The 10584-nt window shown below is 45.2% G+C and overlaps 2 protein-coding genes across 3 annotated transcripts; one reads left to right on the forward strand and one right to left on the reverse strand.

Annotated features, from left to right (window-relative positions):
- Positions 1–203: 203 nt before the first annotated feature.
- wdcp (WD repeat and coiled coil containing) lies at positions 204–3942 on the reverse strand. 2 transcript variants are annotated; one of them, XM_057017135.1, is made up of 4 exons: positions 3794–3942; positions 1109–3017; positions 908–1028; positions 204–488 (listed from the first exon to the last, which is right to left on the reverse strand). In XM_057017135.1, the coding sequence occupies exons 2-4, from the start codon at positions 2996–2998 to the stop codon at positions 304–306; spliced, it is 2196 nt and encodes a 731-aa protein (XP_056873115.1). In that variant the 5' UTR covers positions 2999–3017; positions 3794–3942; the 3' UTR covers positions 204–303. The 2 variants fall into 2 exon arrangements, with proteins under 2 accessions (XP_056873115.1, XP_056873116.1); XM_057017136.1 differs by lacking the exon at positions 3794–3942 and having other exon boundaries at positions 1109–3779.
- Positions 3943–4177: 235 nt separating this feature from the next.
- fkbp1b (FKBP prolyl isomerase 1B) lies at positions 4178–10482 on the forward strand. The gene is made up of 4 exons (XM_057016242.1): positions 4178–4397; positions 4973–5020; positions 9085–9197; positions 9787–10482. The coding sequence occupies exons 1-4, from the start codon at positions 4361–4363 to the stop codon at positions 9913–9915; spliced, it is 327 nt and encodes a 108-aa protein (XP_056872222.1). The 5' UTR covers positions 4178–4360; the 3' UTR covers positions 9916–10482.
- Positions 10483–10584: the final 102 nt, after the last annotated feature.

Genomic DNA, 10584 nt, shown 5'->3' on the forward strand with positions numbered 1-10584 from the left:
TACAATTAGACTTTGTTTTAATGTCGAGCTTTGTGCGTTACAGATCATTTCGTTTAGTTGTGCTCCCCCTAGCGGTCAGTTTATATAAGGTACACCTGAATTATCCACATGTCATTTAAGGGCAATATATCTGTATAATTAGACCTAAAAACTGCACTTTTCGTTCATTTTAAAGCAGCAACATGTGCAACATGACATCTGAATGTGCAGCCCCGTTAATGTGTATTTATTATAAAAATCAATTTAATATATTTGCCTCAAAGAGGCATACAAATGTATTTGAGAAGGAAAAAAAAACCTCCACTATGTGGAAGCTTCTATAGTTGGGTTAGGATTGGAGCTTGGAGTTGGACTGGATGGACATGAAGTGTCAGGAGTTCTTAAGGGAGATTTCCGCTTCCCGTTCCGCACTGTAAATTCCTCTTTGGGCTTGAACGTGAGAGGCACAAACCCGTCTGTATCCGCCACCAGTACAATCCACAAGGGACCTGGAAAAATGATGAGAAATGGGTCTTTGAATCACCAAATTATAAGGCATCATCATTAAAATGTGTTTACTACTTGAACAAAACAGCAGGGTCATTAAGCAGCACTAAGCTGATTTATTTTAAACCCTTGTAATCTCACCTAGGCTTTTAATCACTTCCAATTATAACTTAAACTCAATAACTGACAAACAATGCAGGGATGTATTTTGATTTCTACAGTAAAATCTCTCAATTAAAATTCTGCAGTGCCTAAACTGGAAAACTAGTCTGCTGATTTCCTAGTGACAATGCAAAGGAAGCCTCTCACCAGCTTCTGAAAGAATCTATTTAATTCCCCAGCGAATGTAAACGGCTTCACTCCCCACAAAGCTACGACTTTTCGGTATCTTTCATACGAAGCAGGAGTCGTAGGCACGTACCATACAACATCTCCACAACAGTGAGGTTGAAGAGGTCTTGGAGGGCACGCAGACACAGCTTCCCATCACACAGCAGGACTGGCCTCCGCTCATCAATGAACACATTTTCTGACAGCTGCTTCTACAAATACAGAGGTGAGGCATGATGTAGAGGGACGCAGCATGTATATAAAAACACAAATAATGGGAGAAAAGCTTTACCTGACATGTGACATTGACATAAGGGGGTTCTGAGGCACTGGGGTAGGCAGCCTGAGCCTTCTTCCCATTCTGGGCGTAATCTTTGATTTCATTTAGGCACTGCTGTACATCTGCAAAGCGTGTGAAAAGCCTCTCCATGTTACGGCCCAGTTGCTCCAGCGCCTGCTCCTTGGCAGCGCTCGGCGTTTTCTCGTGCAGAGGAAGAGTATTCTCTGCGTGGAACTTGTCTAGAAGCTCAGGGCGAGGGGAACTCGCCCGGCTAGAGTCTCTGCTGGGCTGGTTGGCCACCGTCAAGCTGGTCAAGCGACTGACGTGGTCCATGTCGAAATTCTCCGCGGTAACGGAGGCGGCGCTGGATGGGGCTTGGTCAAAGAAGTCCACGGAGCTGGTGACAGGGCTGGCCTCGCAGCTCCTCACCTCCTCCACCAGCCTCCGTCTGTTGCCCGGTGATCTGATTACCACCCCCCCAGGTAACACCAAGTCCCTTATCCCAGGATGCTCCCGGTCTTCTTTGGACAAGTGCTCAGAGTGCCTTCTAATCCGAGGGGAGAATTTAGAGGTGGATTCGTGGCAGCGGGGGATGGGGGATGGTGTGACCGGCGCCTCTCCCTCGTAAATCAACTCTTTGGCAAAGAGACGAAGGAAATATTTTTCTGTATTTGAAGACTGCAGGAAGACGGGGTCATTGGACTTCTGTCTACCCACCATCAACAGCAGCATCTTCTCATTGAGGAAACAGACCCCTTTAGGCCTGTCGTTTGTCTGGAGAGAGATCTGCTGGATGTTTGGCATGGTGGCGGCTGTGATGCAGTAGACAAGTACCATGTTGCACGTGTTGGACGCTACTGCCACCGTGGAGCCACGCGGGTCGAATGCCACGATGTCCGGAACCAGAATCCCCGGGATACTGACTTTGCGGGTGGTGGTGACCTTCCGCTCATAGGTGACCAGGATGAGGTGCGAGGAGTCCTGGCCGGAGCCCGTGATGCTGTCTCGATGACGCAGGTGAATGAGCGGGCTGGGGTCAGACCGTCTGTGCCTCGCTAAAAGATGGGTGAGGTCGAGAGGGCCTGAGGCGGGGTTGTAGGCTCTGTCTAAATCAACCGATCTTCTTCGTGAGTCCACGACACTGTCGTTGTCTGATGTATCGCCGCTAGGCAGAGACTCCGACGGTAGGTCAAAGGCCATGCCAGCGTTTAAACCGCAGATTTTATCTAGAGGCAGCTCTGTGGCCACGGCTACCTGAGCCTCCCCCGTGGCGGCGATAGCACATACGTAGCCTCCCACATCAAACATGGGGCAAAAAGAGCAGGCCACAAGACTCTTCTGGATGTCATTCCAAATGTAAGAGTGCAGAGCGCTGCCAATGGCCACCACCAGGCGCGTCCCATCCTTAGTCCAACACGCACAGTGAATAAGTCCACTGTCCTTGATGTCTGCTTTGGTTCTCCTGTTGTCCACCCTCACAGAGAAAAGAACAGAAGTGTCCCTCTTGGTCAGCACAGCCAGAATGTCCAGTTTTGGGTGCCACACACAGCCGTGCGAGAGCAAGGGAAAAGGCTCGCTCATCTCACATGTCTGAGTACACAGCAGCTTGTTCTGCTCAAGGGCGCTGAGCTGCAGTTGCCACACAGTAACGTGCTTCTTGTGCTGAACAGCCAGCAAGGCGGGGGAGTCCGAGCAGCAGAGGGGACCCCAGAAAAGCCCGAAGACATGCTCAAACTGCCCAATGACATTGGTGTCTCCAAACTTCACCTCACCATTGATGAAGTAGAGGGTGGTGAGGCAGACCTGCTTGCCGTCCGTCCAGGCTATCCCGTGCACAGGATGGATGGCCTGGTGAAGAGAGTTGAGGCCTGTCCTCAGGAGCTTCGCCTTGCCAAGATCCATTTTGGGAGGTCTGCAAAAGCTTTTTAATTAGAAAAATTAAAAATATGACTCAGATACCAGACATCGGTCACAGGCATACATCTGATCTGAACAGGTCCTGCACACGACCAACTAATGCTGGCCATGCAGATTAAGAATAGGGAAAAGCCTCTCTTGTGTCTTCTTCCAAGTACCTGCCTTAATCCCCTCCGCCTGAGCTGAGGCTGCAATGACGAATATTTATAGCTGCTTATGCTTGAATGACCTTTACAACGCAGAGGTCCAGATAGGACCACAGAGGAGACTTAAGTGGTGGGTTGGACTCTCTTAAGAGCATCTCCCTTAGCACTGCAAAACTAGCAGGATTATTTTGATCAGAACTTATTTTCAAATGTGAAGGGGCAAGGCATTTCACATATGCATTCATACTACACAAACATCCTTGCCTGATTGGAAAGTCATTTCATTCCCATATATTGCGTATTGCTTTCGTTTGAAGATGAATTTCACATTTTTATTTTCAAATTAAAAGCATCAATAGCCATTCCTACAATGTTTTGCATTTTAACATTTTTATGTCTTACACTTCAGGTAAAACATACTGTATAAAAGAAATAGTTTACGTTTAAGAAAAGAGATTATTTTAAGATTAGATTATTGCGACAAAAGAATAATACTGGAGAATGTCTTACTAACGTCATATAAGCAAAGAAAACAACTTTAGCATAGCGGGCCAGAGCATATAGCTACATTTAGCCATGTTATGTTGGCGGCGATCTGTTAGCCACTTCAATAAATAAGAAACTATATTCATACCTTATAACAAAACAAACGTCTCATACAAATACTAAAGATAGGCTTCTCATCTCGCAAGTAATATTTTGCCGACAAAAACGTGTGTCGAATATGTGTTAAACATAACCCGGAAACAAAACTTGCAAACCAATATATGGTGCATCATGGGAAATGTAGTTAAGTAACAAAACTGTATCTTCCCCGATGTAAAACAGAAAATGCTTATCCTGAATAAAAATCCTTTTGTTATTTAGAGGGAAAATAGGACATATATTTAAGTCTACTTTCTGCGTTCTATGATTTGACAAGATAAGAAATCTCAAGAGAACTGAAGATACCAAGCCTTATGACTTTTCGGAAACTACGGAGTAAGGCCAAAAGGTGGCAGTAATGCAACACCGATGATGTCTGCAAAAGGAAAAACCAAGAGAGAAGAAGAAGACGGGTCGGCCGCGGCTGCTGTCTGTCTGCGAATGCATCTTTTCCCCCGATAGAGTCCGTTCAGCAGTCGCAAAACGGGGGAAAAATCCCGAGAAACAGTGTTTGAGGCTTTAATTTCCCGAACTTTACATTCAACGCAGCACAAACATGGGGGTGGAAGTCCAGACAATATCTCCCGGGGACGGTAAGTTTATGCGCTTGTGTGGGTTCGGATGCGGAGGTGGTGGTGGAAATGGGGCTGGGGAGTTCCCCGGAATGCCGCTGAAACATTGACCAAATTTACGCAAAAGATTAAGTTTATATGAATTGATGAAGACTTGGTTGTAATTGACCTCTTCAGACAGTTTGCAACTATCATTAAAAGTAGGTCTTGCTCTGACACTGACGTCCGGATTTCGGGTGTTATTTAACATCATTTGGCGCCCACACTGCACCCTTCTAGATCTCTCCATTTCTTTCCTAACCTCCCCGTTCCTGTTAAATGGCGACAAAACGATCTTTAAATGCCACAAAGGCTAGACGGCACGGCATTGCCCTCGTGAAAATAACTATTTATATGACATCAGAGGCATTTGATAGCCCCTAAGGCTGGACAAAGCAGGCGTTTATTCTAAATGCGTCTCCGTCTGCAGAACATTCCAGGCAGGAGCAGCTCGCCAGACAGACAGAACCCAGTCACGTTAATCTGCGGGATTAGCCGAGTAGCCTCAGAGCTGGCCTCGCATAATAACACGTGTTTCCCCCTTATTCTCTCCACAGGAAGGACATTTCCAAAGAAGGGCCAGACCTGTGTTGTGCATTACATAGGTAACTGAGTGCTTCTTTCATTTTGGCCCCTGTCAAACTTATTTCCCGATCAAACCCTTCCGTTTGGAAATGTGTGTGAGCCTGTATTGAGGCTGCAAGAACATGTATGTACCTGATTTGGGTCCAGTCACAAACAGGGAGGAGCTGAATGGGGAAAAAACTGTTCTGTTATGGTACACACACACACAGACACACACACACACACAAGCAAATCCCTTCTTTTTCCTGTTTGTCTCCTGTCAGATTGCCAGATTTAAGGGGGAGGAGGTGGCTGTGTGACAGAGACATTTTAGAAATAAATTTGGGGGTATTTGCTGCCTTAGGCGTGGAAGTCCAGACAGCTAGGTCAGACACAAAGTAAACAAAGCCTGGCTGTGTATGCCACCAGCCTGTCTATCACACACTTATTACACGGCTATAAAAGGTATTACACCATCTGTGTTGTTATGGCTGTTGTAAACCGGTTTGCTTCAAAGGAGTAAATATTTCTGCCTCCTGTTTATCCCTTTCAGTGCAGATTAGCCTGCGTGAATCACGCCTCTTCCCATTTGTGCTCTGTCTGTTGGAGCAGGGAGGGCGGCGATCTAGTAGCCGCGCGTCTTTTGCAGGCGAGACCTCTGCAAAGATCTACTCCTGCAAGAATGACTTGTGCTGTCGGTGTCAATGACACAAGAATGCGGCGCTGCTCCTCTGAGAAGCGCTACGCTGCTGTTTGTGAGTCACCCGTCTGGAGAGCTTGGCAGCGAGCTGCTCTTTGTGCGATGGTGGATTATTTGGTTCAGGGTTGAGCAAAAACCGCAAGAAGTCATTAAATCTCCATCAGCGCCCCAACGGTGTTTGGACATATTTCAGAGTCGCGGCTGCTTGTTTCTCTTCTTTCATTTCCTCCTAACTGTTACTATCATGCGGTTCATCCGGGCTGCATAAAGTTCTGTTATCGCCGTGGTGACGGCTGATTAAAGGTGACCCAGTGCCTGGAGGCTACATTTGTCTTTAGCATTAGTCACACGAGTCTTTCTAGTCTTATTGTTTTTATATTTGCTGTATTGCAACACAACTTTAACCATAAATTCTAAATATTTTAGGCAACAGTTGGTGTGATTGAAGCATGAGGCGATATTAAATCAGCATTCATTGAATTTCATCATGAAATTACAATGATAAAATGCCTGCTGGGTAGCACTAAGTTGTCAGTGTGGATGATGATTTGTTAGCGAGATCCAAGGTTCAGCTAGCTTCTGAGCACGTCTCATTAATAAACACCTCTCGTCTGTGTTGGTTTTTTATTATTATTTTAAGATTAATTACAAAGTAAAGATTTAGTGCTGATGAATTGATAGTTTAGTGGTTAACAGAGGTTCGCTGGAGCCTAAATCTGTCAAATTGCTGCAGCTGGCTCTCAGAGGAGCAGCAGGCTGCATCCACCCCTGGTTTCAGTTTTGTAGAGGAGTTCAACTCTCAAGGCTCACTCTGAGATCTGACAGCACTCTGTTTGATTCGTCAAAACGTGGGATCCTCTTCCTCTCTGAAACTGGCTCTGTCCGCTTTCTGCCTATTTCAGCCTCGATTTGACTTCAGGCGTTTTCCACGCGAACACACACTCACTAACAGGCATCAGCAGCAAACTGCTCGGTGTCAAGGAAACAGCACCAGAACGGCTGCTCTGCCCTCACTTGTTGTGGTTGCTGGGTCAATCTGGTTGCGTTATCGTCTATTTTCCTGGTTATCTTTCATCATCCTTGCTGTTTGCAGTCATGCTTAAACACACTGGCCAGGCCAGTTCTTAGGCTCGACTCATTCTGCATCTGCCTGCACGCTCGCTTTGCTGTCAGGCTCTCCGGAAATATTATAGAGGCAGATCGGATGTCAAATCTAAGAGAAGCACAGAAGCAATCCTGGAGTTTGGTGATAAATGAGGAGGTGAGCACACGCTCACAAGGTACGGCTGAATTTTAGGATAAGAGGTCACGGCTAAATGTGGATGTCATTCCAGACCCTGTTGGAGCTCCAGGCTTCACCGTGTAACGAGCTGAAATGGGGACCTCTCGGCCTTTGGCGTCCGTGGCACAGAAATAGAGGAAACAAGGGGAGAGGGTTGCATCCCAGAAGATGCCAAATTAGCCTTCCAGTCAGTGTGGTGGGAAGTGTTCAATTGCAGGGTCTCAGGGTTCAGTAAGTGGAGAAGGTCTTGATGTGTAGCCATTAAAGTACTGTGAAGTAATCTGAGTGTAGTATCAGCCTGTGGAGACTGCAGATATATGAAGAGGAAGATGACATCAATGCCAGGACCCCAACTTGAATAGGCACACAGATGAGACATCATCTCCTTGCATTGGGTGTATTCGGGAGGAAAAGTTGATTCTTTACGCAGAGGTGTGCTAGCTTGCAGCTGTGGAGTGCAACAAGCAACACAAGTTAGCCGCAGACAGATAGTTTTACACCCGTCTCATTTCATCCACACTTGGCCAAGAGGGTTGTTGAGCTGGCAGCCGGCCTGGGGCTGCGACAGGATACAGTACACTGGGTAAAAATAACCCCTCCCCTGTGCACCATAGCCATGCCACAACCACGGCTAGGCTTTTCATCAGGAGAGAGTGTTGGAAGCAGCTTCAGGAAGGGATGGGTCAGGCTGGATTTTGCAGGGACCCCACCCAGAGAATGATAACGGACTGAAATGGGTTTGGTGTTGAGTAGTTGGAATTCTGTTGAAAGGGCTCAAACATTTATTTAAGTCACTGTGAAAAATTAAGCTAATGTATATGAGGATGTGTTTATTATAAGGAAACTGTGACGCTAGCAAAGCTTTACTGGTGTTGCACCTGCAATGATGCTGAGTTGAGTCATTCAGGTGATGCAGGATTGCGGCGTTGGCCTTAGCGTGTTCACCCGATGACTCCCCAGTTGGACCCGACCGGCAGTGATTCCTGGAAATGGTCGCTCCTACTAAGTTTAGGAGATTTGAAAGCGGAGAAGCAGCAGTACAGTAGTCGGGTGCTATCAGTAAACTTTAGGTAGCACATAACTTTCAATTATTCACACCGATTTATGGCGGCATTTAATGCACATAAGTCTTTCAGACATTTACAGCCAGGTTGAAAGAAGATAAGGGTTTGATTGCAGGTTGTGTCATTTTATGTGTGCTCAACAGTAACACAAGTTCTACACGCAAATGGACTAAAGTGCATTTACCTTTTATGCAATTCTAATTTTTTTTATAGACAATAGCTGTATTTTGGTCTCATATTGGGAGTAAAAGCCAGTCTTCTATAGAATGAGCTCACCAAACATAAAACCAATAGATTTTGGTCGCCCTCTAGTGGCGGGATCGCAGCATAGGTAAAAAGTTTGGTTTGAAATAATAATTTGACAGTAAACTGCCATGATTGAGGGCTGGGCTCTGGTGGTGTAGAGATGATCTCTTATATTCTACTAACACATAATGCAGACGGTTAAAACAGTAAACTGTTATAACACTGTACTTCAGTTCATTAACATTTTCTCCAAAGTTGTGTATAGAAGATTTTAAACTGTCTCTACTGCTAAGGATTTACATTCTTTGGCTTTAGGGTTTAGCAAGTTTATGGAAGTTGTCCAATAAAAGCAGATCACTTCAGACAGCAGTTTGCATCCCCTCAGGGGAGACACTGTGAGCGTGTGGAAATAGCCAACAAAGTGGGTCCAGAGCGCGCCCGCGTTTGTGCCTCTAGCGCTGTTTAATGGCCCAATTTTCATTGTCATGTTGGTCAGTTTTCTGAAGGCCCCTGCTGCACCGCTGTAGTGAGCCATCACTCCCTGTGGTCTAGATAAAAAGGAGCAAAGGCCTAGATAGCTACAAAAATAGTCCGCTAAAGCAGGTCAAATGCCTTACAAGTCACATTCCATTTGTTCATTTGGGGAACTGGCAGACAACCAAGATCCTGAAAAGAACCTCTGCCACAATAACTTTGGTGACCTTGATCTTAAACGTCCCATTCCTATACTTCAGCTCCTGGTGGAAAAGGTGTGCATAAATCTAGAAGTCCTTGTTTTTAACCATGATTTGGTGCTGCGGTTGTTTATGGCAGGCACACTGCAGAATGGAAAGAAGTTTGACTCCTCTCGAGACAGGAACAAGCCCTTCAAGTTCACGATCGGACGGAACGAGGTTATTAAAGGCTGGGAGGAAGGATTTGCACAGGTAAGAGTGTCAGGAAAGTAGATCCTGCATACTTCTCCTAATCAAAAACAGTACCCATTCGACTGTAAGCCTCAGTGGAACTGATGCTGTTTGAGGTGGCTGATTATGGGCTATAATCATGATTTCACTGAAAGAATCAAGGTGCTTGGAGAGATCTGAGGATGGGCTGTTGGTCAGAATCCATTGACAAGCCAAGGGGACTTTATGTTTATTCACAACTCTGTTGGTTAGGAAGCTTAAGATTGCATATACAGGAAAGTATGGAGATGGTAGTCTTGAGGTTAAGTGTTGTTAAGTGAGCGATCACAAAGTAGTAGTCTTAAGGTTGAGGTTAATTGGCTGAGTAGTACAATATGGTTTCTTTATGACCAAAGACTGAGGGGCAAAGTCTCTTATTCCCACCCGCACATGTGACCTCGCTATTGCTTTCTTACAGTGCCATTCAAGAAGATGCTAGTTAACCTTAGCTAGCTCCTTGTAACAAGGACGTGATGACTCGCAGTTGGCCAGTTAGTAATTCAACTGTGCTGCATTTGTTAGTCTGACAGATCGTAAGGTGTCTTTTTTCTCTTTTGTCCTCATGCTACAGATGAGCCTGGGACAGAGGGCAAAAATCACCTGCACAGCGGACATGGCTTATGGAGCCACAGGCCACCCCGGGGTCATCCCTCCACACGCCACTCTTATTTTCGACGTGGAACTAATCAAGCTGGAATGATTTCCGGGGCGAAACGCAAAGGTTAACGAGGCTGCGATCAGGGAGGAGTGAACTCAGCAGCTGCCCCTCCCCATAATCCACTCATTTGATTTCTTTATTTCAGTATTTAAATATGTCTACTGCTGCTTTATTGCTTTATTGTCATAATACCGCCACAACACTTTTACACGATCAATCACACCTTTGTTTGTTTTTGTTTTTATTAGTCAGAGATGCCATTTTACAAAAGTCCAATTTTTTTCATCAGGTGGAGAGCTGAGCTGCATTGCAAATAAAACAATTACTGCCTTACAATTTCAACACAAATCAAAGGGTACATATGAGAAAAATGTCTACGCCGAATCTTAACCGGGCATTACATAACTCTGTATCGTGTCTTATATCGATAAAAGTTTGTCTTGCTGAATGCTCTGAATGATATTGCTGTTTGGCATATTTTAATAAAAACAGACTGCAAGTGTACCCTATTCAAACTGACTCAATATTGTACAGTGCTTTAATAGCCATCGCTGTTATTACAGTTTATTGACCAACTATTAAATAAACATGGCATGTACTATGTTCTGACACCTGTGTTCTGTGAGTGATTTAAATACGTTTTAATAAAACTATATCAGATAATAAACAAATACAACGTTTTAGACAAGTGTTACTTTTTAAAAGATGTGT

This window comes from Takifugu flavidus, chromosome 19 (assembly GCF_003711565.1).
Source record: "Takifugu flavidus isolate HTHZ2018 chromosome 19, ASM371156v2, whole genome shotgun sequence".
NCBI classification, from domain to species: Eukaryota; Metazoa; Chordata; class Actinopteri; order Tetraodontiformes; family Tetraodontidae; genus Takifugu; species Takifugu flavidus.

Bases quoted from the DNA above. Each gene is read 5' to 3' on its own strand.
- wdcp (XM_057017135.1), bottom strand. From the start codon at position 2,998: ATGGATCTTGGCAAGGCGAAGCTCCTGAGGACAGGCCTCAACTCTCTT. The intron at 1,029-1,108 runs GTAAAGCTTTTC...CTGTATTTGTAG, and splicing joins ATGTCAATGTCACATGTCAG to AAGCAGCTGTCAGAAAATGT. The intron at 489-907 runs GTACGTGCCTAC...TCATTTTTCCAG, and splicing joins TGTTGTGGAGATGTTGTATG to GTCCCTTGTGGATTGTACTG.
- fkbp1b (XM_057016242.1), top strand. From the start codon at position 4,361: ATGGGGGTGGAAGTCCAGACAATATCTCCCGGGGACG. The intron at 4,398-4,972 runs GTAAGTTTATGC...TTCTCTCCACAG, and splicing joins GACAATATCTCCCGGGGACG to GAAGGACATTTCCAAAGAAG. The intron at 9,198-9,786 runs GTAAGAGTGTCA...CTCATGCTACAG, and splicing joins GGGAGGAAGGATTTGCACAG to ATGAGCCTGGGACAGAGGGC.